The following is a 27,851-nucleotide window of genomic DNA, read 5'->3' on the forward strand; positions in this document are numbered from 1 at the left end:
AGTCAACGACTGCTGCATTTTTCTCCTTATTATTCCTTCAACGTCGGCATTAAATCAGCGGAGATGATGCACCGAAGCTGTAGCCGTTGTTTGTAGCTGTATTTTTGGTAACACTGATTAGGGCTGCTGCTGCCGCCGCTTCCCGGAGGCTCAGGCGCAGCGGCAGCTAGAGCGCGCGGAGGAAGAATGAGACACCCCGGCGGCGGCGGCGGCGGCGGCAGCAGTAGTAGTTTCCCCTTTCCCCAGCCCTGGCTCCACGGGCGCATGCTCACTTGTGCCCGCAGCCCTGGACCATATTTGTCAGGACTACTCGAGAGACGGAGAAAGAGAGATTGGGGGGGTAAGAAGCGGCTGGTTCTGATCTAATCTGTAACCCCGCCGTTAGGGCGGTGCAATGCAAACGGCTGGTGATGGTTTTTAATCCTCCCCCCCCCCCCCCCCCGCCGTAGGGGAAGATGAAAGTTAGAGAGAGCGTGAGAGATAAAGGGAGGCGCACCTCCTCTCCCTTACGAAACATATCTGGGGAAGCGGAGAAGGGGGTGGGGGGCTTCTGCACCCCCACCGCTGGCGGCAAGGATGGAACTTAATGCAGGGGAAAGTGGGCAAGTGACTCTCAAGTGGCTGGAGAGCGGGTGGGTCACTGGGGTATCTCCCTAAATACTAAGTGTGCGAGTGTGAAAGAGGAACAAAAGAGAGAGCGAGAGAGGTGCCTTGTGTTTATTTATTTTTCTTCCCAAACACACGAAGGGTGGACTAGGGAGAGGAGGGAGCTGCTGGGAAATGTGGACGCGGGGGGGGGGGGGTGGAGGGAGGAGAGAAACATTTTGCAGACCTGCCCCACCAATGAGCTTGTCAGTTGGCTCCATTTAATGACACTTACGGGGCACCGCCGTGTCGCTAGGAACAATGTAACGTGGGTGCAGCGGCTGGGATTTGGGGGGGGATGCATGAGTGTGTGTGTGCGGGGTTCATATCGGCAGGTTCCCCTGCCCACCCTGTGCTCTTTGTTCCCGATACCCCAAAGGGAAGAGAGGCGTAAGGGCTCCAGGGGGCAATGGGCAGGCGACGGGGGCTTTTTCACACCCCGGTTTTCGGGTCTTGAAGCAGCGAGAGGTGGCGGCTGCCGGGATATACCGGTTGAACGTGCAGCGTGTCGCTTGTGCAAAGGCCTGTTCAGCGCACGGCAGAGAGAGTTTGCATTTTCTTCTGCTTCTGCACTTTGTGTGTGTGTGTGAGGGATATTTAAAATATCATCTCCCAATTTCCGCCATTTTGGGGAAAGTTTGCACACACACGTACAAAAAAAAAGAAGCGCCTGGCAATTTTTTAAAGAAAGGGGTGGGGGTGGGGGGCAGTCTGGCTGGAGCGTGTTTGATTCCTGTCGGTGGCGTGTGCGAAGCTTCTCTCTCTGCTGTAGACGTGGTGGGGAGTGGGGTGGCTCCTGGCTCTCCAAGGGGGCTGTGTGCGATTGATGGGGGGGGGGCTTGGCTCCTGTCACTCTAGGGACTGTAGGGTTGTGCTGGGGGGGCTTCTGGAGGACGGCTTGTGTGTGTGTGTGTGTGTGCGTGCGCGCGCGCGTGCTGACACACGTGTAGAAATGTGTGTGCCTAGTATGGGGGGGGGGGCAGCAGTTCCACAAGTTGTGGATTATTGCTTACCCTATATATTTTGGGAGGGGGGATTCTCCCTCCTCCTCCCCCCCCCCCCCGCGCTTCCTGCAGCCTGTGTGCACAATAACAGGATATCTACCAGCCACTTGCTCTAATGGGTGATGAGGCAGCAAGTTGGGGTGGGGGTGGAAAGCGCTCGCACAAAGCGTCCGCCCGCCCCCTCCCCAGCGACGGGAATGAACGTGGGACCCAGAGCGGGCCGGGGGGCACAAGCTTTGCTAGGCGGCCTGGGGGAAGCAGACATGCAGGGGGCGGACTCAAGTTTCTTCCCCCCCCCCTTCCCCCCCCCCGCCCATCGTGGGAGCGGACGCGCCCGAGAGCGTGAGAGAAAAGTTTTCGCAAGGCGCTGCCTGCGCCTCCCCAAGGCGGGAGGCTGGGGATGCGGAGAGTAGCTGGCTCCTGGGGGAGGGAGAGTCCTCCCGCAGCTCTGCCTTTACCTTCCCCTTAGGAAGGAGGGTAATTTCTCTTCCAGGGGACTCTGGAGATTGGCTGAGCACGAGCGAGGAGGGTTCACCAGCAAATCTCCCGAGTCCGCCGGAGAGCACTCGCCCTCCTCCTCGGGGGTGGGGATGGGGGAGGAGAAGGTAAGTTTCCCTCTGGCTTAGGTTGAGTGAGGGAAGACAACCCTCACTTCCCGGATCCCGGCCCCGTCTGCAGAAAGGGGGTGGGGGTGGGGAATCACAGGGTCCCGGTGCACAAGCAGAGTCCCTCTCTCGTTATGCAACTTCCTCAGGAGCGCTTTGCGCCCAGTTCCTACCCCGACAACGGCGCGCTCGCTCCTGCGCTCGCCCTCGGGGGGGCATTGCGGCCAGGCAGACAGCTGAGCGAGGAGCGCTCCCTTCGGCCTGCCCCCGCCCCATGCTGATTCCCTGGCGCTTTAATAGCGCGGGGTAGGCTTTGCCCGAGTTTATTTACTAAGAATCGCGTCGCTCTGTTGTTGCGCAAACCCTCCAGCAGCCTGTGCTGCGGTGGGAGTGTTAATCGTGGGGACGCCAGGAAGGTGCATGCAAATACTTTCGGCTTTTTGATTTCTGCCCTATTTTCGGGAAGATATGGACCTGAGTTCAGTACTTCAAAGTTTCAAGTGCAGCAAAAGAATGCCGCAAAAGTGGCCAAGGAGGGACCTCTGCTGGTGGAACTGAGGTATCCACCCTAGGGCGGAAAATGCAAAGTTGGCCTGCAGTTTGTAGTTACCTCTAATCTTGACATCTAAAAGGAAAATCAATCTCAAAGGAGTGCTCAGGCAAAAATATCTAATTAAGAGGGTGTTTCTTCTACTGTTCCTATACAACTCTAGCCTTACACTTTGAAAAGTGACTAGTGGGTTTTTTGTTCCCCTTCCTCCCCTCCCCACTTGTTACCATAAAGGGGTCTGGTTGTCAGAGGGTGAGTTCTCAACCGTTCCTGAAAATTAGGCCCCTTAAGGTATCATTCTCGGGGTAGGCACAGAAAAATGCTTAACTTTTGATATGGTAGGTCACCATTGTTTTCTTAAATTGTCTTTGTTACTAATAACACCATGTATATAATACACTGGAGAGTTTTAAAACTAGTTGTTAACTTTTAGGCAGTTTAATTTTGCAATTTTACTCAGATTGACCACAGCTGGTCATTTTCACTTTTGTTTTTACTCATGAATTGGCACTATATTTTTAGGGCTAACAATACCACAGTGGGTGTTGAAATAAAAACGGAAACACCAAGTTTTCTATTCACCTTGTTTTAAAAAAATTGATTTTACAAAAAAAAATCTACATTCAAAAGTAATAAAATATTTCTAAGCAACTTTAAACATAATGTACACTTTAGGAGAGTGATTCTTCACAAAGGAAAATTATCTGATTCCCAATAGCTTGTGTCACTGACTTTAATATTAACATCTATGGGAGAGAAACTAGAGATTGAAGATGCTGGGTCATTTTGTTTAAAATCTGACAGTGTGGGTTAATTGGCATTCTCTGTAGTATATGTACAACTGCTATGTATAGTCTAATTTTTTTTTTAATGAATCAAGCAAATGAAGTGCTGGTAGATCTGTCATCTCTTTGAGAGACTATTCCATAGTGTAATAAACATATTTGTTAAGAAATGTTCATTTACATTTAATTTGCTGTTAATGTTGTATCTTTCATTTGCGGTCAGCTTCATTTAATCACTTTATCTAGAAGGGTGCTTTTAAAAGTCCCAAGAGCTTGTAAGAAAAAAACAATTGTTTGACTACATTGTGAATGTTTGGTGTCCTCTTAATGACCAAGCACTTGTTGAGTTTAATTGGGTTTCACCTGTTGCGCGTGGAGAGAGCAGAGGGGTTGCTGATCGAACAGGTGACTTTATTTTTTGTGTTACTTTATTTACCGTTCATCTTTTTTTATGCTGCTTATAATTAGGATGGGGGAGTGTGTATGGTGTGGAGGCGGGGACTGAGGAATCAATGGCTGTACAATATGGTGATTACAAAAGACAGAGAGAGTGATTGTGCATATGTAGTAGTAGCTTGCTGAGTACTTCAAGAGCAGATCTGCGGATCATAAGAGCAAATGTGCTGTGAACGACACAAAGTCTGAGAGAAAGAAAAGTCTGTAAATGCAATAATGTAGTGGCTATATTAAGAGCTGGAGAGACTTGAATTCTGTGTTAAAGACAAAGTGGCAGATGGGAGCTGGTCACTCTGAGCAGAAAAAAAGAATGGCTCACTATGCAGTGAAATTAACTATGGGGATCTTATTTTTCCTAAAAATGAATATTTCAAAGTAAGTGAGATGAAGTACAGCAGAAAGATTCCATGAAGTACAGTTCTGTCCAGAGAGACATCCAGTCAGGAGCTGTGAAGAGCCAGTACTTTTAGTCCAAGGAACAAATAAAAGTAGGCTGAAGGTTAGGGTAAATCTTGGCCATCTGGCTCAAATAATTAAGGGAAACTAAAGAACAGGACATCAGAGTTCCTTTACTTAGAAATATTATCGATTAGATTAAGCCTCCACTGAGGACTGCATAGGCCATAACAGATTACACAACCGATCAAGTGGTTCACTTGAAAAATTTTGCATTTATGTGGTCTCTGTAAACAAAATCAGAGATATCAGTGATAGACTTTTTTTAGATTGGTGGCATAACTGTTTTCTGAGTATTATTATGGTGCTCTAAACTATAGATAGTTAAAAAGAATATTAAACAAGGGCTGCTTCTATTAGAAAATGTTACCCATTCTCTAGCAGTGGTACAGAAGTTTTAGTGTTAGCAGTGGTGTAAGAACACAAGCAGAGATGGGGCTCAGGTGCAAACATCTTATACCTTTACTAGCACTTGTGCAGGTGCACTGTTGCTGAAAAATGGGTGCCAGGTTTTCTAGTATAGATGTAGCCAGAGACTATTTATGGAGAAAGACTTTAAACTATCTTACTGGGAGGGAGGTACAACCGTCTGGAAGTGTCGCTGGAGAATCCAGCGAAGAGGAAAGATGCAACAACTAAAATAAGAAAATGGATAGAACTGAGATTAAAGGGATACACCCTAAAAGCTACTCAGTTTGAAAAAGATTAAGTTTCAAATTATTACCTGTGCTTGGGTCCCTCTGCCAGTGTTGATGGTTTTACAATCACACATTTTATTTTATTTTTATTTTATTTAAGTAGTTTATCTCCCAGCGGCTAAATTAAAGACCTCCATGAACCTGACTGATTAGATATGGGGAAAAGTGAAACTTACTGTACACAAAATGCTGTCAAATGCATAAAGAAAACAAACTGTAAAAAGAGAAATATATTTTTCTAATATCTTTTCTTTAGTTGTATTTGGTATTTGTGTCAACAGTAGTTTAAAGAGAATCAGGAGTGTGACTTTTTTCTAGTTCATGGCACCCCTGTAAGTAGCGAGGAAAAAAAGTTAAGAAAGAAAAATGTTAGTGTGGGGGGAGGAAGAGTATGAAATATACCCAACCTGTTTCCCACAGAGAATAATTAAATGATCACTTAAAGGGATTGTGGACCCAATCTAGTAATTTTACAATGAGGAATGGGTAATTCTACTGCCCAGTAATCCAACAAGTGCAGTCCCACTGCATTTGTTGTCAATGGGAAGATAATTTACACAGATCTGTGACTAGAGAAAGAGGAGCCTGGGTTGTCTGAGAAGAGGCTTCTTGCAGGTGGCAACGTGTAACTTTCCCTGCATGTGGCTTTGTGGGGCATGGAGGTGCTGGTATTTTTCAGCCTATCTGTGATACTAGGTTGCCTTCTCTTCTCTGCAGTAGCAGCAGCCCTTGACAATTTTCACTTAGTTCAAGGACAGAGCCGCTGCTACTTAAGAGTCCATCATTGGTACCATAAGAGAAAATGGATAGCCTTTCAGCTCCCATTGGATAGGGGTTATAGATTAGTAGGTTGGGAGCCCTAATGCATTGTTTCACCATCTGACCCACACACTTTCACTCTTATGCCTTACAGCACAGACATATGCATGTCTGTCTGTCTAATCTACTTACCTAGGTCCCGTATACTAAACACATCATAGTGGTATGGAAGTGTCTGAAAAGAGTGATACACAAGCAGGTTCTGTTGACCCAGTAGTAATATCTCTAGTTTTGAGATCCACTGTCTTCATTGCTGAGCATCTCTGTAATGAATTGGGCCCACTCTCTGGCTAAAAATTATACATACAAGTTCTCTTCAAATTTACAGATAACGCCTTAGATTATCAGAATTTGGGTAGATGTCAGGTAAAATTTTTCAAGCATTGACTTAAATAATGAATGCTTCTATTAGCATTGATTTTTTGATGCATTCAATGTCTAATCTTACAATTACTTTTTTTTTAAAATACTTGCTCATTTAAGTGAAACATCCCTCCCATATCTTTGCTTGAAATCTTTAAGAAGAGAAGCTTACAACGGATGACACTGTCTAATTTTTTTAACTCTATTATTCTTTGTAAGTGTCTGTTCTGTAATGCATGCATTCCTTATTGATTCCAGTTGGTAAAGATAAATGCTTTTCTAATGAAGGTGTGCAATCTTATTTCAGAAACTTGTTTGTTTTAATAAAAATGTTAAATATGTATAAAACAGAAAGCTCATATTAAAATATTTAAGCTGTGCTTTGCCTCTTCAAACCACTGCAGAAACATTAGTTAATGCTCTCAACACATCTGAAAATACTATGTTTTACAGATGAGAAAACTAAGGAGAGAAGTGATTTCTTTAAGGCATATGACAGATGTTGCCATAGGTCCTAATCTAAAGTCCATTGAAGTCAATGGAAAGGTTCCCATTGATTTCAATGGGCTTTGTATTAGGCTTTTTAGAAGTCAGATGTTCAAAGCTCTTACTGTACTCTAATGATTAGGACATAGAACTGTCTCTTGCTGTTAAGGTTTGGCACAATACTTCCGTTATTTGGCCACAACTTAACTCTCTATATGACTACTATTTTCATAAAGCACAATATATGATTTGCAAAATGAGGTATTATCAATTCAAAGAACCATCAAATCAGAACTTTAAAGGATAAAAAAAAATGGGGAGTTTATAGATATACAGTAGTCTTCATTATTTTGTGTTTTGTAGATGTAGATACAGCATATGATTTTTATCCTTTCCTTTCCTTTAATTTCTTTCTTTCATTGGCCTGTTTCTTTCTCCTTACCACCTCCAGTAGAGGAAGTCGTTTAGAGCTAGCAGTCTCAGATTTTTCATCATTTTTGTATTCAAGACCCCAGAAAGCCAGGAAGCAGAGATTTTGTTGAATACAGGTGCCTCTGGCAGCTAAACTTATTATTGGTCAGCACAATATAACAGTCCCATGGTGGTATCAGCCTATGGAGAGAGGACTGTCCTGAAGACTGGAAGAGAGTACCCATGGTTGAAAGTACAAATTGTGCCTGGACTGTTGGGTTAATATTAAAAAAGGAAAAACACTAATGAGTGTTGTTTGCACCCTGAAACCTCCCCCCCCCTTTTTTTTTCCTTTTTTTATCCTTGCTAAACAGTAGAGTCTAGAAAACATGTTAATCACTTCTTGAGGCCAACAATGGAGAGATGGTTAGCTACAATCAAATTAATATGTATATGGCCTGCTTAAGAAACGCATACATATACTCCTTTGTGGTCAATATTCCCTTCTGTCTCTTAAAAATATATATCTTGTGTAAAAAGATTAGGTTGTAAGGGTTATTTTCCTTCCTAATTCGTTCTTCTCAAATGACAGTGATACACAGCATTCTCAGTGCTGAGAGCAGCACCAGCAGAGGCTGGGGAGACAGCTGTAACTCCTGTCTTCCCCTCCTCAGTAAGATACCGTCTCTGGCGAGGTATCGGGCAATGTGGGAGACGCATGCCTCTGCAGCCTTAAGCCATCAGAACACTTACACTATAACAAATAAACCTACAGATTGGATTACTGCCGTGTGCTCTAAACGGGGATATTTTAAGATTACTTGGAAACTTCAGCTAATGCAGAATGCAGCTGACCATTTGCTTAGCCAAGCTACTCAGAGCACATTACACCAGTGATCTTAAAACTACATTGGCTTCCAGTTTGTTTCCAGATAAATCCAAATTCTTAGCTCTTTATGGTTTGGATCATGTGTTTCCGCGAGAGACTGCCTCTGTCTTTAGGTCCTACAACTGTATTTTAGATCAGCTGCAGCATGCCCAGATTTATACATCTGCAAGTTGGAGAGGGGATTCTTGGTGGGTCTTAGTTTCGGAATTCACTTCCTTTCTTGGTCAGATGGAGTTCATATATGTTGACCTTAGGTGATAGCTGAAGATCCCTCTCACTATAATTGTTTTGTTTTTTTGGTTGTTTTTTTTTTTGCAGGTCTGGGATTTGTTTAGTTTACACTGGGCTGGTGTAGATTTATTTATACTTTTTTATTAAAAAAGAATAGTACATGCACCTAGAACACATTTTATAAGCTCATTCTATTTAATCATAGACATTAGAGATAAAAACCATCCAATTCATCTTCCTGCCAATTCAAGATTGTTCCTCAAAGTATGTAAAGTTTTGTCACAATACTCTCTTTAGGCCCAGATGCCTGCCTCTCAAGTCTCTGAACCCCAGCTGTCACATGTACAATAACGGTGGTGTCTCACTGAGGTCCTATACCCTTACTCATATTGAGTAGTACCTTTTTAGTGGGACTGTTAATGAAATACGGCATTACTCAGTGTGGGTAAAGGTGGCAGAATCAGGCCCTGGGAGAACTACTGCTAAAAATGGGAGGAAAACTTACAGAAATGTAAAGGCTATCACAATCGTGGACACAAAAATGAAGACTAAATTTTGAAATGACTGCTTCTAAGGGAAAGGTAGACAGCATACTACCTAATCTAGTTGCATACTGTTCCTTGAGTTAGAGCTTTAGAATAACATTTTTATTCTCAAATTTTTACTCAGAAACTTTCACAAATCCTAAATTCCCTTCTGCTGTGTTTACCCCCCTTTCTCAAACTCTGCTTTCTGTGACTGAACAAGTGAGTTAATTCACTTAGAGCAGTGTTTCTGTAAACAGCATATTTTAAGAAAATATTGGTGAATATTTCTGGGAAATTGATTTTTGAACTTTTAAACAGGAACATTCCCACCGGAAACCTGATTCAAAGAGTAATTCTCAAACACTTGTGGAACAGAAACAATACTGTGTGACTTACATGTCAAATTGAAACCAACATTTTGAATTTAAAATATTGAATACTTGCAACAAACTGCTTGCAAGCAATCTGCAAGCTAAGTTTTAGTCTCAGAAAGTATTTGGTAAATAAATATGAATAGGAACTAAAGTTGAAAAAACTGTAAGCTGCTAATGGACAGTTCATGAACCAAAAGAGAAACTAAATTGGCTTTTCAAATAGTTCACATGTGTAGATTATAGAAGTCTTTTTTTTTTCTTTAAGAAAAAGAATAGTTTACTCTGGTTTCACATTGAACAAATAGAAAATCAAGTGCAGTCCCATAATTTGAAGATTCTTGGGTTTACAAGAATATGAGGAAGGTGAAGAGTTAATATCCTTTCTTGACAAATGGCTGCTAGAGATTTTGCAGTTCAGTGTAACTGATGACCCTTTCATGATTGCAAGGGGGATTCGATCACAACCGGGGAAAGTGACAAGTGCTGTATAACTATTACTGCTTGTGTAACTGATTTAGGAGAGACTTCTACAGCAGCAAATGCCATTGAAATCCATTATTTGTAAGGGTAAACAGCTCATTTTTCTTCTGGGTTTGCTTCAATGAAGCAAAAGGAGATCTAGTAAAACAACAACTCTCCGTGTGTGTGTGTGTATATAAATATATATTTAAGAAGATGTTTGCATAAAGTATTATATACATTATGTGCAACTTCATGCTTGGGGTAAAGAATATTTGAAGGATTTCTTTTATTCTGCGTCAGCCAGCAAACACTATTTTGTACTCTAGAAGCGAGGTTTAATTTGGACTTGGATAAGAAACTCACCTAAGCATATTACCAGCTATAAAGAAAAGCTAGCTCTTTTAATCAGTACTTAACATATATACTTGTATTTGTTTCTTGCTTCCTCCATGTATAAAAACATGATTTTCTCATGTAAGCCTGTGTGCAATTTGAATTTTCTGATTTATCTTCTATCCAGCCTATCCCCAATGTTTTTTTTTTTTTTAAAGGATTCCAAAAGATAGGCACCTTACTTTTGTGGCATTAGCTCATATTTTCTGTACCTTGATAAAGCAAGTTACGTGTGCTCTGGATGTGAGTGGAAGGACAATTTGATATTCATTGTGTAAAGTGAGCTTGAAGAAATGTCCATGAATGAAACATCAACTTGGAGTTAGGTTTTATCTGAAAATGTTTTCTCATTTATTTTTTCCAGTGCATGCATCATGAATGAATCTGCCTCAAGTGCAAGTGGCCAAGAGTTTGATGTATTTAGTGTTATGGACTGGAAGGATGGCATAGGTACTCTGCCAGGAAGTGACCTGAAGGTAAGATAATATCAGGTGTTTTTAAAAGACTGTAATAAAAACTGTATAAATGCATAGGGAAGAGGGGGAATATGTGTCACCCATTGCTAGGTGGGTGTTGTGTTCCTCTTTCTGCCTGGTTCACAGAGGATGAGTGTCTGTTACAGACCTCAGCTAAAGGCTATTTAAGCTGAAGCTGTAGAAACTCATGCTTTTAGCTCTAGAGGTCCCTGGTTTAATCCCTGGTGTCTGTTAAAATGGCACCTGTCACATATACACAGGATAAGCAGGAGTACAACTCTAAGCCAGAGTTCAAGTGCCCAAAAGCCAGTAAGTCTCAAAATCTAAGGCTGAACAATCAACTTTAAAATGGTACTGTCGATTCAAAATCTATTGTTGTTTGCAGTGTTGTTGTAGCCGATGTCTTTCTCTATTCTGTTGTACGAAAGATGCACATAAATGGGGAAATTCACCCCAGTAGGGGTATCAAATGAATGCTTCTGATTGTTAGGACATTTTAGAAATTTGAATAATACTTTTGTTTTCTCTCTTCCAAAGTATAGATCATGACTGCATGTTTACTAGGATGTAATGATAAGTAATATTTTAAATATTCTGAAATACTAAAGTTTAAAAAAAATCAAATATACATTTATATCTAGTAGTTCTGGTTTTTCTCTTTAGGCTTTCAAGTCTGCTTGCAGAAGGCCTTCAGCTGTTTAACAAAAGATATGGTTATTATATCGGAGACCCTTTCTCACAAAGTTCTTATTAATGAAAATATAATTTTTTACGTAATTCCACTCAGACTGACATTGGTGAGGTGTTTTTATAGTATATTTTTTAAAGAGGGTCTCAGATATTCATGTATAAATGGCTCTGGGTTAAAGAACTGTATGTCCACTGGTGCTTTAAGATTGTGTTGTTGGAATGAAGTGCCCTAGAAAGTGGGAAATGGGTTTCAGATTTAGGATAAATATATTATAAATGTCTTTTTGACTACATTACATTAAAATAATATTTTGGAATGCCTAAGGTATAGGATGGACAGAACATATTGCAATGCCATTATATAAATCAGTGGTATACCCTTAGCTGGAGTACTGTGATTAGCTCTAGTCACCTTATTTCACACAAGAGAGAGCAGAAACGAGGGTGGATTGCTTTGACAGTGAGTTAGATCACCAATCTTAATAATGATTTAAATCAGCAAGCAGGAAGCCTTGATTTAAATCATAGAGTATAATTGAGTCTTACATTTGTACTTTTTAGTTATTTTCCTAGAGAGAGGTTGATTTCATTGGATGGTAACTATTAAAGTATGTCGATTGGCAACTAAATATAGCCTTTACACTAAATTTGATGCTTCTTTCTGCTAACCAGGAGGATGCACTACATCTGTACACGTTTTTAAGCAGTTATATAGTTTACCTTATATTTAATCAGATTCTTAATTTTTATATTTTTATGTTAGAAAATGGTGAATGATGCATTTCCTGTTTACTAGATTATTCATTTATTTTTTATTGGAAATTCAAATTTAATAGTGCACAAAAACAGCTTTTAAAAATTATTAAATAGAACTACCTTAAATATGCTAGATACCGAAGACATTTTTTATCAAAAAGTTTATTAAAACATGTTTTGCATTTAAAACTAACTAATTTATTAAACAAAGAAGGTATTGCCTGTAATTAGTAAATTGAACTGATTGTTTCTGATTATCATGTCCTTCAAGTTTTTAGAACTAGTAGAATTTACCCTCTTTCACCTAGTTTTTATTCGTAGATTGGAAGAGGAAAACAAGCCTTCCTGTGTTTTTTTGTTTTGTTTTGTTTTTTTAACTTCCAACTGGTGTATTAAGTTTGAATGAACTAGTCATTTAACTGAACTAGTTAAATTAACTGAAATGAAGAAAATATTCTCTCTGCACCAGCAGAGAAGGGTCTTGCTGTCAAAAACTGGTTCAGCACTTCAACAAACTTAAGTTCCAGGTGCTTAGTCAGTGATTTCCATGTGGTCGGTGGTTTGATTTTCTTTAAAACTTGACAGCAAACATGTACTGCTTAATATTATTTTTGTATTTAATTTAAATTATTTAAATACATTGTAGTAAGTAAAGGGCTTAACATAGGTTGTTAATTTCAGATTTAATTTTAAATAAGGTTATTTAATTGAATTTAAATTAAAAAATCCTATTTCAATAAAATAATCTGCTTTAATTGTTTTAAAATAAATAATTGATTTTTTATCCACTGTGGCAGAAACAGAAGTGGCTCAAAAATGGGCAACAACATTATTAGAGGCATAGAAAAACTTCCATGTGAAGAGTGATTGAAAAGATTGGGTCTGATACCTGAGGTTCCAAGTCAGGTATGCACTAAGTATATGCTTAAGTATATCCTTATTCAAGAAAGCATGAACTTTAAATTTAAACATATGCTTAAGTTCCCTAGACTTTAATTGGATTTAAGCATGGCTTATATGCTTTCCTGAATCTGGGCTTTAGAGAAGAGACAAGTAAGAGGGAACACAATAAAGGTATACAAAATACTGAATGGAATAGAGAAGATAGATTAGGTAAATCTATTAATCCATTCTCATAATATAAGAACAAAGGAATGTTAAATGAAACTGAAATGAAAGGCAGAAAATGTAAAACTGATGAAAGAAAATACATTTTCGCAGAGTGCACTATTAGCTTGGAGGAATGCATTGTCACATGATCTCATGGAGGCCAAGAGTTTAGAAGACTTCACAAACAGATTGGATGTTTATGTGGATAACAAGTACATCTAGAATTAGAGTAAGGATTTAAAAACAAGTTTTGGATGGAATATAAACATTTATGCTTTAGGGCATAAACCAGCCTCTAAGTAGTGATGGTTAGGAAGAAACTTTCCTGATAAGCTGGGTATTCCATAGCTGCTTGTTGCAAAGTCTTGTTCCTTACACTGATGCCTCTTTTGCTGGCCAGGTTACTACAAGGCCATTGGTCTTATCCACTATTGCAGTTAGAATCATAGAATATCAGGGTTGGAAGGGACCCCAGAAGGTCATCTAGTCCAACCCCCTGCTCAAAGCAGGACCAATTCCCAGTTAAATCATCCCAGCCAGGGCTTTGTCAAGCCTGACCTTAAAAACCTCTAAGGAAGGAGATTCTACCACCTCCCTAGGTAACGCATTCCAGTGTTTCACCACCCTCTTAGTGAAAAAGTTTTTCCTAATATCCAGTCTAAACCTCCCCCACTGCAACTTGAGACCATTACTCCTCATTCTGTCATCTGCTACCATTGAGAACAGTCTAGAGCCATCCTCTTTGGAACCCCCTTTCAGGTAGTTGAAAGCAGTTATCAAATCCCCCCTCATTCTTCTCTTCTGCAGGCTAAACAATCCCAGGTCCCTCAGCCTCTCCTCATAACTCATGTGTTCCAGTCCCCTAATCATTTTTGTTGCCCTTCACTGGACTCTCTCCAATTTATCTACATCCTTCTTGAAGTGTGGGGCCCAAAACTGGACACAGTACTCCAGATGAGGCCTCACCAATGTCGAATAGAGGGGAACGATCACGTCCCTCGATCTGCTCGCTATGCCCCTACTTATACATCCCAAAATGCCATTGGCCTTCTTGGCAACAAGGGCACACTGCTGACTCATATCCAGCTTCTCGTCCACTGTCACCCCTAGGTCCTTTTCCGCAGAACTGCTGCCTAGCCATTCGGTCCCTAGTCTGTAGCTGTGCATTGGGTTCTTCCGTCCTAAGTGCAGGACCCTGCACTTATCCTTATTGAACCTCATCAGATTTCTTTTGGCCCAATCCTCCAATTTGTCTAGGTCTTTCTGTATTCTGTCCCTCCGCTCCAGCGTATCTACCACTCCTCCCAGTTTAGTATCATCCGCAAATTTGCCGAGAGTGCAATCCACACCATCCTCCAGATCATTTATGAAGATATTGAACAAAACTGGCCCCAGGACCGACCCTTGGGGTACTCCACTTGATACCGGCTGCCAACTAGATATGGAGCCATTGATCACTACCTGTTGAGCCCGACAATCTAGCCAGCTTTCTACCCACCTTGTAGTGCATTCATCCAGCCCATACTTCCTTAACTTCCTGACAAGAATACTGTGGGAGACCGTGTCAAAAACTTTGCTAAAGTCAAGAAACAATACATCCACTGCTTTCCCTTCATCCACAGAACCAGTAATCTCATCATAAAAGGCAATTAGATTAGTCAGGCATGACCTTCCCTTGGTGAATCCATGCTGGCTGTTCCTGATCACTTTCCTCTCATGCAAGTGCTTCAGGATTGATTCTTTGAGGACCTGCTCCATGATTTTTCCAGGGACTGAAGTGAGGCTGACTGGCCTGTAGTTCCCAGGATCCTCCTTCTTCCCTTTTTTAAAGATTGGCACTACATTAGCCTTTTTCCAGTCATCCGGGACTTCCCCCGTTCGCCATGAGTTTTCAAAGATAATGGCCAATGGCTCTGCAATCACAGCCGCCAATTCCTTCAGCACTCTCGGATGCAACTCGTCCGGCCCCATGGACTTGTGCACGTCCAGCTTTTCTAAATAGTCCCTAACCACCTCTATCTCCACAGAGGGCTGGCCATCTCTTCCCCATTTTGTGATGCCCAGCGCAGCAGTCTGGGAGCTGACCTTGTTAGTGAAAACAGAGGCAAAAAAAGCATTGAGTACATTAGCTTTTTCCACATCCTCTCTCACTAGGTTGCCTCCCTCATTCAGTAAGGGGCCCACACATTCCTTGGCTTTCTTCTTGTTGCCAACATACCTGAAGAAACCCTTCTTGTTACTCTTGACATCTCTGGCTAGCTGCAGCTCCAGGTGCGATTTGGCCCTCCTGATAACATTCCTACATGCCCGAGCAATATTTTTATACTCTTCCCTGGTCATATGTCCAACCTTCCACTTCTTGTAAGCTTCTTTTTTATGTTTAAGATCCGCTAGGATTTCACCATTAAGCCAAGCTGGTCGCCTGCCATATTTACTATTCTTTCGACTCATCGGGATGGTTTGTCCCTGTAACCTCAACAGGGATTCCTTGAAATACAGCCAGCTCTCCTGGACTCCTTTCCCCTTCATGTTAGTCCCCCAGGGTATCCTGGCCATCCGTTCCCTGAGGGAGTCGAAGTCTGCTTTCCTGAAGTCCAGGGTCCGTATCCTGCTGCTTACCTTTCTTCCCTGCGTCAGGATCCTGAACTCAACCAACTCATGGTCACTGCCTCCCAGATTCCCATCCACTTTTGCTTCCCCCACTAATTCTACCCGGTTTGTGAGCAGCAGGTCAAGAAAAGCGCCCCCCCTAGTTGGCTCCTCTAGCACTTGCGCCAGGAAATTGTCCCCTACGCTTTCCAAAAACTTCCTGGATTGTCTATGCACCGCTGTATTGCTCTCCCAGCAGATATCAGGAAAATTAAAGTCACCCATGAGAATCAGGGCATGCGATCTAGTAGCTTCCGTGAGCTGCCGGAAGAAAGCCTCATCTACCTCATCCCCCTGGTCCGGTGGTCTATAGCAGACTCCCACCACTACATCACTCTTGTTGCACACACTTCTAAACTTAATCCAGAGACACTCAGGTTTTTCTGCAGTTTCGTACCGGAGCTCTGAGCAGTCATACTGCTCCCTTACATACAGTGCTACTCCCCCACCTTTTCTGCCCTGCCTGTCCTTCCTGAACAGTTTATAACCATCCATGACAGTACTCCAGTCATGTGAGTTATCCCACCAAGTCTCTGTTATTCCTATGGGGGAAAAAATGTAAAAGGAAAAAATAAAAGCTATTCACCTTCTGAAACTTATAGTTTCTTTAATCCTGTGTTGCTCATCTTGGATGGATTAATTTCTGCATTTTCTGAGTTTTAAATCAAGATTGGGATTTTTTTAAAAAACCTTCTCCACTTCAAACAGTAATTATTTTTGGGAAGTTGTGTGGCCTGTGTCATACAAGAAGTCAAACTAGATGATTACAGTTGTCCCTTCTGACCTTGGAATCTACGAATACAATAAATAGATGGTGCCTGCCCTAAAGAACTTGCAATCTAACTATACAATGAAAGGGAACAGGTGGATATGGCAAACGGGCAGGGGAGCACAAGATTACAATATGTTCACTATATTAGCAGTGATCATAGCCTACCAACTGCCTAACTGTTCTTTTGTGTTTTAAAGGAATCACAGCACAGGTGTTTTTTAAGAAAGAAGATATTGTAGGGACTCTGGTTTTTTGATTTTTTTTTTTTTAAGAGGGAGCTCCTCCCATACATAATAGGTTGCATGGCAGAAAGCATAAAAGTATACGCTGGAAAAGTTGACAGATGGACTGATAATGTTGGCAGAGCAAAGGTAGGGCTCACCAGCTGACTAGAACATAAAGGTTCATAGAGTGGGGATAGTCAGTGTACAACCTTAAAAGTGGAGACAAGTAGTCTGGGCTTGCGCAGTGGGAAAGAGGGAGCCCAGTGGAGGGATTCAGAGAAGGGGGTGAAGTGGTAAAAGTGATAAACCAGAAATATGATTCTTCATAAATGAAAAACAGATTAATTCCGCAAGGGTTTAAAAACACTAGATATTTACATTGAAATATAATGGCAAAATCCTGTGAAAATTTCTTGTTGAAAAAAACACAAAACTAGAGCTCACATTCCTTACAGATTAGTCATAGATTGGGGCTGCTAGGGGTTACCACAAAAAATAGTAATAAATAACAGTAGAACTATTCACAGCAAACAATTTGTTGTTTGAATTAACCCTTTTATCTGTTTGGAAATTGTCTGTGAGCATGTCATGCCTCTTTCAGATTTGTTGGTTATTCACAATTGTTCAAATATTCTTGTGTAATGTTCGTAAACTGTGAGTATTGTTTTGAATATTCAGTATCTCTTTGAGCTTTGTTTTTGGTCATCTAGGTCATACGGTATTTGAGTTCTCTGATCGGATGATGCATTTGTCTGTTTTTAAAATAAATCATTTTCTGTCCTTGCTCTTTCTCTACTATATTCATACCCAGTCCCACCAGTAAAAGATGTTAGGGCACACACTTCTAGCACAAATACGTGTTCTTGCAGGAGCAAGCATATTTTTACACGAACCATTGCATTTACATGAATACAAGTGAACAAAAAGTGCTTATATAAATGTTCAAAAAGTCTTGAGTGTGGTCAAATTGAAATGTGATTAGAATTCCTGAAATGTTTGTAAATAACTTTTCTCAGTATTTGTCCCGCACTCATTACAGACATTCTCTTGTTGTTCACTGTGAAATAGAGATTTTTGAAAGCACAGAAAGAGATACCATTTTGTCCTGAGTAACTGAAGCATGGTCTTCTGACTCAAATATAGGGATGGGAGTTGGGTGCTATGACTTCTATTCCCAGCTCTGCAGCAGACTTTTTATCCATGCCTCAGTTTCTACATTTATGAAATGGTGAGAATACAACATCATAGAGATGTTGTGAAGCTTAATTATTGTTTGTTAACTACTTTGAGATCTTTGGACAGAACATGATACAGAAATATATTTTGATACACATAGCTCACAAAATATAATGTTAGTTAAAATCTATACAATGCTTTGAACATGCAATGTGCTAAATGAATGCCAAAAAATAATTATTATAAAAGGTATAAATGCGAGAAATGTAGATAATTAGGATTATTCAGAGAACAGAGAAAACTATAAATTGTAGTTAAGTAGTTTGACATTTGAAAAGGAAGATTTGAGAGTAATATAGCGAAGATCCTTCTACTGTATTTTAGTACAGATAGTTTTAATGAAGTAAACACACTGGAACTCTGGTATTTTAGACGCACGGCGTGTAATGCTGAAGTTTATAACTCTTCTCTTCAGTAGACTAAGTAGCATGTGCAGATCTGAAACGCTTCAATGCTTTCCAATTGCTCTGCGCTAGGCAGGGTTGAAGAGCTGATAACTTCTGAAGTGAAGAGCATGTATAAATACCTTTTTTTAAAAAAATCACCGTTTGCTAAATGCACACAGAAACACCATCACTTCAAGATTTAAGTGCTTTTATCAATTGGAAAAGCTGTAATAATTTAAAATTGCTTCCTGCTGGAGTTACTGAAGATTTATGGAGTGCTTTAAGTTTCTTTATTTAACTGTTGTGTTTCCAAAGTGAACTGTGGTATATTGCAGGGATACTACTTGAGGTCACTATGTCCAGCTAACAAATGGCAATTAAACCAAACAAAAAGGAACAAATAAATGTGGTATTTACTTAAAAAAAAAAAAATCACCCTGAAAATATATAAGGGTTAGTCCATTAGAACAAATGAAAAATTATACAGGACATAAACACTAGAGTGTGGTCAGTTAATTAGAGTGATGTGGGATACTCCCAGCTAAGTTTTAAAGGAGGTAACTCTGACTGTAGGGTGTGTGCCGCCAAAGTGGAGCTTATGATCATTAAAACTGTTCTCCTTGAATACTGAAGTACATGAGAACATAATGGGTCAGACCAATGGTCCATCTAGTCAGTATCCTGTCTTCTGACAGTGGCCAATGCCAGATGTGTCAGAAGGAATGAACAGAACAGGGCAAGTGTGGAGTGATCCATCCCCTGTCATCCAGTCCCAGGTTTCTGCAGTTGGAGGTTTAGCGACATCAGGAGCAGGGGGTTGCATCCCTATTAGCCATTGATGAATGACCTTCATGAATTTATCTTATTCTTTTTTTAACCTACTTGTACTTTTAGCCTTTACAGCATCCCAGGGCAGTGAGTTCCACAGGTTGACTGTTGTGTGAAGAAATACTTCCTTTTGTTTGTTTTTAAACCTGTTGCCTATTAATTTCATTGTGAGACCCCTAATTCTTGTGTTATATGAAGGGTAAATAATACTTCCCTCTTCAGTTTCTCTATACTATTCATGATTTCTTAGACCTCTGTCATATGCCCTCTTAGTCATCTCTTTTCTTTTTTTGGAAACTTTATTTTATAGTTTTTATGTAAAGTACAAACACATAATGAAACAAAACATATAAATACATGCATGAAATGGAAATAACAAATTCAATGTTCATTATTTGCAAAACCTAGGGAAAAAATACAAACGAATCCTGAACCCATAGAGGTCATACAGGGCATCAGTTATTGGTGACTAAATAGGTTATATTCTCACTCATTTATCTATGTGTATTGGGCATTAATATGTACTAAATTGCAAAAGTATGTAATAGTTTCATGTGTGATTTGACATCCTCATATTTAGGGCCCTACCAAATTCACAACCATGAAAAACGCGTCACAGACCGTGAAATCTGGTCTCCCCCCATGAAATTGGGTCTTTTGTGTGCTTTTACCCTCTACTATACAGATTTCTTTGGGGGGGAGCAGTGTTTCTCAAATTGGGGGTCCTGACCCAAAAGGGAGCTGCAGGGGGGGTACGGTATTGCCACCTTCACTTCTGCGCTGCCTTCAGATCTGGGTGGCCAGAGAGTGGTGGCTGTTGGCCTAGCACCCAGGTCTGAAGGCAGTGCCCCCGAGCAGCAGTGCAGAAGTAAGAGTGGCAATACCAGACCATGCCATCCTTACTTCTGTGCTGCTGCTGCTGGTGGTTCTGCCTTCAGAGCTGGGCTCCCAGCCAGCAGCTATCCCTCTCCAGCTGCCCAACTCTGAAAGCAGCACCACTGCCAGCAGCAGCACAGATGTATGGGTAGCAGTACCGCAAACCCTCCCTACAATAACCTTGCGACCCCCCCCCCCAGCTCCTGTCAGGACCCCTACAATTACAATACCATGAAATTTCAGATTAAAATAGTTGAAATCCATTAAATTTACAATGTTTAAAATCCTATGACTGTGAAATTGACCAAAATGGACCATGAGTTTGGTAGGGCCCTACTTGTATTTTCTCCAAGTGGTCATTTTTTCCATTAATGCAATTGTAGAGAGCTCACTAAGCCAGTCTGTGTATGAGGGACGAATTGCAGATTTCTGTTTTCTCAAAGTAACTCTTTTGGCTGCTAAAATAGTACTGCAATCTATTTCTTAATGTTAACTGGTAATACCGATTTATCTGGCACCCATAAAACACATAAGTTTGGAGAAGGAAAGATAGCAACACTTAAGTTTTCGAGACAGCCCAGAATAAGGTGTTCCAGAACACATACGTTTTTGATAGATATAGAGGATGTGCAGAACGTTGGCGTGTGGCTATTTGCATCTCTAGCATTTGCTGTGTGTTGCCAATGTAGCCTTAAGCAAATGTTCTAAAGTCCAGTAGTACCTGTTTAATATCTTGTTCTGGAAGAATTGCAAGGATGAAGAACTTGAAGTATCTTTCACAGTAAGCCAGATATCCTCCCAGGTTTCTATTGAGATACTAAGGGTAAGTTTTTTTTCCCCCATTTTTCTTTGACTGAGATTGAGAGGGTATTGCTAAGGATTAAGTCACCTATAAATTCTTCTTTGAGTAACATCCATACAAGTGCTCCACTATAGGTGCGGTAGCACCCCTTGCAACTAGGATCGGTGATCTTTGGTAGCAGTGCCCATTGGACTACACATGTGCTCCTCCTTGTCTTGTGCCATGAGTGGCATCTATAGGCTGAGTGGTCCAACTGCCCTTGGTTCCTTCTTAACCATCTTTGGTCTGGGACAGAATCCGGAGCAGACCCCTTCTATCCTCTGAGCCCTAAGATAGTACCCTGACCTGTTTACCTGAATAGTTACTCCTTTCCTTTAAATGTCCTCTTCCCCTTAAAAAAAAAAAAAAAAAAAAAAATTCCTCGTACTTCCCTCCCCGTTAGTTCTTAGCTTAGAATACATTTTTCCGCTTCCTGCCCTTCCAACCCAGAGAGGTCCTCGAGGCCAGCCTCGGACCCCAGTCCAGATACTTTGCCCACGCGGTGCTCATGCTTAGCTAGATCATCAACTGACCCTCACTCGCTGCATCCTTCCAAGAAAAAATCCTGTTTCCCATGCAGACGGGAAGAAACGGGCCACCACCTTGCCCTCGAAGGAACTGTCTGGCAGAACACCATCCACTGTGAATTCAATACCCTCAACATTTTCAGGGGTGAGACATAGCTTCTGTGATCGTCTGAGTACCTTTGGTACCGGAGCTAAGGAGAGGTCTAAGGACCCTAAATGGGCAGGCCCAAAGGCGATTGCACTGTCTCTTGACACAGAGGAGCACAGTGCGGGACATTCAAAAACTGTACCGACTGCCCCAGCCAAATCAAGTTCAGGCGCTTCGACACTGACATCTCTATTGGTAGGACATCTGTAGCGGCACCGAGCAAATTCGCAGCACTAAGCAAGCCATCGGCACTGATGTGAACACTGGCACCGAGGAGACCCTCAGGACTGGATTAGCCTTCGGCGCTGAGTAAACCTATTCGATCTGCTGGCTGTTCCAGGGAATGCAGTCCCCCTCACCCCAGCACCGACTCAACTGCCAGTGGCAATGAAGTTTCTCTCTCCTCCACAGGAGTTCAGTTACCCAAAAGATCTGATGGTATCTGACATGCCTGAGTTGCTGCTACTCCGACACGAGCTCTCCATCTCACGTCTCTTCTCCAGCACTACTCACCCTTCCCCAGTGAGGAAGAGGATGAGGAATACTCCGTCCCATCCTTATATTTGGGATGTACCCAAAAAGCATTCTCTGCATGTCCTCGCTGCTTGGAAACTGGGACCGAATCAGGGCCCTGGTATGGATCCCCATGGATGCAACCCCACGCACCAATCCCTTCATCGGGCCATACTGGGCTATATACAGAGCACATTTTCCAAAGTCTTCCAAAGAACAGAGCTGGAGACATCTGCGCTCACCATCCTCTTCTGTCTCCTGACCACCAGAGGCTGATTCACTACCAGTAGAAGAACAGGAAAAAGATCTGGAGGAGATTAAACCAACTCTCCCTACATTCCCTAAAGGACTCTCAACAACTCTCTGCTCTCTCAGCGTATATACGCCAGCACCAAAGAGATGTCTGGGAAAATACCAACCTGTCCCAAGGTCCCTACCTCCACCTTTCACTCCTCATTGACAATACGACCCACAATGAAGACAACACAGGCTCCATATGAAGCTCAGACAATTGATGCCTCAAGGGGCTACCTTTCACACACCCACATCCAAACAATTTTGAAGGTTTGTTCAAGGCCCTGAGAAGTCTGCCCCTGTTCCGGTCACTGCAACCATCTTCATCAACCCACCAGTTTGACGACTGCTCAGCCCCTTTCTGTCCATCCTGGCGGCATATCACTTTGGAGAAATAGGTCCTAGAAATCATGAACAAAGGATATTTCATCCCATTCCTATTGATCCCATTCACCCAACTTCCTCCCTCTCCCTCTTCAGGGACCCTTCTCATGAAAACCTTCTATGAGAATAAATAAAGCACCTTCTGCAGCTGGGAGCCAGAGAATCAGTCCCATCCCAACACAGATGGAAGGGTTTTTATTCCCATTATTTTCTGACCCAAAAGAAATCTGGCAGGTGGAGACCAATCCGAGACCAATAAAACTTCAACAAGTTCATCAAACTACAACGCTACAAGACGGTTACGCTATCAACCATTATCCCAGCACTGGAACAGAGGGACTGGTTCTTAGTCCTTGACCTCCAAGACGTCTATTTTCACATCCTACACCCTGCTCACAGACGGTTCTTCAGATTCATCATGGGGACTGATCATTACCAATACAGAGTACTAGCCTTTGGACTGTCTACAGTCCCTCCAAGTATTCTCCAAAGCCTTCCTGGTAGTGGCTGCTTACCTACACGAACAGGGAAACGATTGCAATACTACACTAGATAGACATCTGTACAAATCCAATTACATGAGACTCAGCTCTCAGAGCACAACAGGCCAACCCTCCTTATTAATGAATGAATTGTTTTAAAAGATATATGGAGTCTGAGACACCCCAAGGACCATGAGTGTAAATATTTCTCTACGGTACATTCATTTTTCGCCAGAATTGACTTTTTTCTTGTGTGTTTAGAACTGATTCCAGCATGCCTAGAAGCAACTATTGATACTATATTAATTTCAGATCATGCTCCAATTCTACTTACTATAGACACTGATTACACCTTATTAACGTCTTCTAGGTCAGTGGTTCTCAACAGGGGCCTTGGGAGGCGGTGAGGAGGTTTCAGGGGCTCTGCCACGCAGGGCCAGCATTAGACTCGCAGGGGCCCAGGGCAGAAAGCTGAAGCCCCTACCTCATAATGCCAGCCGTGGATTTTATATGCAGAAAATCAGTTGTTGTGGCACAGGTAGACTGTGGAGTTTTTATAGCATGTTGTGGGGGGTGCTCAGAAAGAAACAGGCTGAGAACCACTGTTCTAGGTGAAAGCTACTAAACAATGCAAAATTTCATTGCATGTCAGTCAACTCTAATTTCATACAAGGAAATGATCACTCACATACCTCAGATGCCATCTTTTGGGATGCTCTGAAAGCTACTATAAGGGGTCAGTGCATAAAGTATGCCTTCCAAAAGGGGAGAGAGAGAGAGACTCAAGTTACTAGACTCTGGCCAAGAAAATAGATGAGTTGGAGAGAGTGCACAAGACTGACCCAAATAACAAAAACCTCGTAGGTCAAATCTAATCAACGCCAAATATAAATATAATGAATGCTTACTCGGCCAAGTTGAATTAATACCCAGTAGGGTTAAACAAAGAGATTATGAATGGGGAGATAAAGTAGGTAAACTACTTTCCAGAAGACTTAAAATGGAACTAGCCAACAATAATATATCTTACTTATTACAAGAAGATGGGAGTCCCATCCTTGAACCAATAGATATAAATAATATTTAGGCAATTCTGTCAAGCTTTATATAAATCAGATATCCAATCTGACTAATAAATTTGATCATTTCACTGAAGGCCCGCCTTTTAATACCCTATCTTCTGAACAAGTGTTATTTATGGACAAAACTTTCTCAACGTATGAGATCGAACAGGCTATTAAAAATATGAATTCCAGCAATGCCCCTTGGATGGATGACTTTCCAGTAGATTTTTACAAAACATTTTGTTATCAGCTGTCTGCTATTCTTTCAAAGGTTTTCATTGAAACAGACTCCTGTCTTTTAGTACCAGGCATTCAGTAGGCCCTTTCAATATCTAATGGGGCAGTTGAGGGTCCAATTTAAATATGTTGGGGACTAGGTTCTGAAGAAAACTGATAATATCCTTCTCTTTTAGACCCTAAGCAATGCCAATAGATGAAGGTTCCTTCAAAGTCTTTTTTTGTAGTCATCCTGTTTTTCTTCCAGTTTGGTTTTAATTTTAAAGAGACAGTTGCTTTAAATGCATTAGCTTCAATGGCAGTCTTTTTTAGCTCATTTTCTAAGTGAGCCATTTGGGATTTCACATCATATAGAGAGGTCACCAATATCATTTGAGATTGAGTCCAGTTGGCTTGTGAATATTTCTTTCAGTGCTGCAGTATCCTGGGCTAGGTTCTGCTGTGGCCTTCGGGTCTCCCCTTTCATCTGCTTAGGTGATTCAGGCTTAGGGCTCTTGTTGCCTCTCATTTTTTCATTGGAATCTATATTCAGCAGTTTGAAGTTTATCCAGGGGATTAATTTAAATTTCTATGACAGAACCTTATTGCCAGTTTGCTAGGAAAGTTATTATTAGAGGCGAATTTGATACGTGGGGAATGAGGAGATTCCAGACTTGGCAGTTATTTTCCTCCTGGGTACCATGTGACCCCCATCGTCTCTTCTTGAAGTTTAACAGTCCGATTTTTTAATCTCTCCTCATATGGAGGCTGATCTGACCCCTAATAATTTTTGTTGCCTTTTTTTTTACCTTTTCCAATTCTAATATATGTATTTTTTTTTAGATGCCGCAACCAGAATTGCATGCAGTATGCAAGGTGCTGGCATATCATGGATTTATATAATGGCATTATAATATTTACTGCCTTATTATCTATCCCTTTCCTAATGGTGCCTAATATTCTGTTACCTTTTTTGACTGCTGCCTTACATTGAGTGGAAGTTTTCAGAGAGCTAGCCACAATTTCTTTCTTAAGTGGTAACAGCTAATGTAGACCCCATCATTTTGTATGTAAAATTGAGATTATTTTTTCCATTGTGCATTACTTTGCTCTTATCAGCATTGTATTTCATCTGCCATTTTCTTGCTCAGTCACACAGTTTAGTGAGAGATCCCTTTGTAACTGTCCGCAGTCAGCTTTGGACTTGACTTTTGTGAGTAATTTTGCCACCTCACTGTTCACTCCCTTTTTCAGATAATTTATGAATATGTTGAATAGCATAGGTCCCACTATAGATCCTTGGGGGACACTGCTATTTACCTTTCTCTGTTGTGAAAACTAACTAACTATTTCTATTCTTTGTTTCCAGTCTTTTAACCAGTTACTGATCCATGAGAGGACCTTCCTTCTTATCCCATGACTGCTTAGTTTTCTTTCAAGCGTTTGGTGAGGGACATCATCAAAGGTTTTTTTGAAAGTCCAAGTACACAGTATTGACTGGATCAACCATGTCCACGTTCTTGTTGACACCCTCCAAGATTTCTAATAGATTGGTGAGGCATGACTTCCCTTTACAGAAGCCATGTTCAGTCTTCCCGAACATATTGTGTATCTATGTGTCTGATAATTCTGTTATTTACTATAGTTGCAACTAATTTGTCTGGTATTGAAGTTAGGCTTACAGGCCAGAGAAGTGCCTCCCCACCCCACTTTTTTTTTTTTTTTTTTGGTCCCATGAAATTAGACACAAGTTTTACAGAGAGATAAAATTTAGAAAATCACAATTTCTCTTTTGTCCCATGCATTGTCTGCAAAATGTTAAAAGTATGCCATGATAGATTAGAACTTTTGTGGTCAGTTACTAAGGCAGGGATCATGCTGCTGCTGCAGGAGCAGCACACGCTGCGCTTGGAATCTTGACAGCAGATAGTCTCTTTGGAATGAGGGAAAGAGCGAGCTGGGTCAGGCTCCTTCCCAGCTGAAAACTTCCGTCCCTCGACTCTGCACAGGGCCCTGGTGGTCTATCCCCACAACATGCGGGCAGTACATGGAAAAGGAGCTTCCTGTACTTCCTCAGGGAGAGGGGAGAGAGAGAAAGCCAGAATGGTCTCCCCTCAGCCATCCTTCAGCCCCAGCATGTGGCCTGTTCTCTCCCCACTCAGGATAACAATCTTTTCCTGCCAGCTAATGTAGTTAGTCCTTTAGCTCAAGCTGTGCTCCATTACCAGAGGTTCAGGATTCAAACCTGTACATAATAGAATTTGTTTTTACAATTTCCCTTTAAAAAACAGGAAATAAACTCTCTATATTAAAATAATTGTATTTTGTTGCAAAGCAAGCACTCAAAAGTTAGGAGGATGCCAGAATTTCGGTTGCTGTGACCCAGGCCAGTTGGGTACAGCAGAGTAGTAGAAGGCAGATATAGTGGCCATTGGATAAGCAGTTTTCTGTTCCCTGGCTGACCAGAGCAGGGGCTGCTCCAGGCTAGAGTGGACACATGACTCCAATTAGCCTGCAAAGAGTCAGTTGAAGCTGTTAGGCTAATGTGAATACCTGACTCTAATTAAGGCCCCTCTGATACTATAGAAGGGCTCACACCAGTCAGGCCAAGGAGAGCCAGGGAGCCAGAGGAGAGGAAGTGCGGCTGAAGGCCTAGGTAATGAAGACACACTTAAGCCACTGGGAAGAGAGCCCTAAGGTAAAGGTGAAGAAGGTGTTAAGAGAGAAGCAGGGGAGCTGTGGGGAAGTGGCCCAGGGAAATGTAGCAATTCTGGCAGTGAAGGGTCGGTTGCCAACAGCTGCTGCTATTAGGGTCCCAGGGCCGGAACTCGGAGTAGAGGGCAGGCCCGGGTTCCCCCCAACCGGCCACTACAGAAACGCCTCCTGAGAGGGGAAGACAGGCCTCTGTCAGGACAGGAGGCTAAACTGTTCTGGAATAAGCCCGTAGGGACAACAGAGACTGTGGGAGTTCTCTCACCAACCTCCTTGCTGGCTTATGATGAAAAGGGCTCAGTAAACTGTACCTGGCCCTAGAGAGAGAAGGGCTACGTGGAGGGTCACAGTGAACCTCTGAAGTTAGTATAAACCGCCTGGAAACACAGGACTCATAGGGACAAGGTCAGAGCTCTGCCACACCTGTGAAATCTTAATTCAGCCCATTTATGTATATGCATTATGATACAGTCGTTAATTACATGATCACATAGTAGTTTTTCCATGGGACCC

General features: G+C 41.7%; 1 protein-coding gene across 7 annotated transcripts in view; it reads left to right on the forward strand.

The window, feature by feature from the left end:
* The first annotated feature begins 294 nt into the window (after positions 1-294).
* The window catches only part of L3MBTL3 (L3MBTL histone methyl-lysine binding protein 3), a 152,000-nt gene continuing 124,443 nt past the window's right edge, over positions 295-27,851 (forward strand). For 2 of the 7 annotated variants that reach the window (XM_073337276.2, XM_073337281.2), the window contains exons 1-2: positions 2,016-2,254; positions 10,519-10,630. In XM_073337276.2, coding sequence (XP_073193377.1) covers positions 10,529-10,630 — 102 coding nt within the window. In that variant the 5' untranslated portion in view covers positions 2,016-2,254; positions 10,519-10,528. Of the gene's footprint in view, positions 341-2,015; positions 2,255-2,488; positions 2,814-10,518; positions 10,631-12,873; positions 12,983-27,851 lie in introns of those variants that run through there. The other 5 variants (XM_073337285.2, XM_073337286.2, XM_073337277.2 and 2 more) reach the window with 4 other exon arrangements.

Source organism: Lepidochelys kempii, chromosome 3, assembly GCF_965140285.1.
Source record: "Lepidochelys kempii isolate rLepKem1 chromosome 3, rLepKem1.hap1, whole genome shotgun sequence".
Lineage (NCBI taxonomy): Eukaryota > Metazoa > Chordata > Testudines > Cheloniidae > Lepidochelys > Lepidochelys kempii.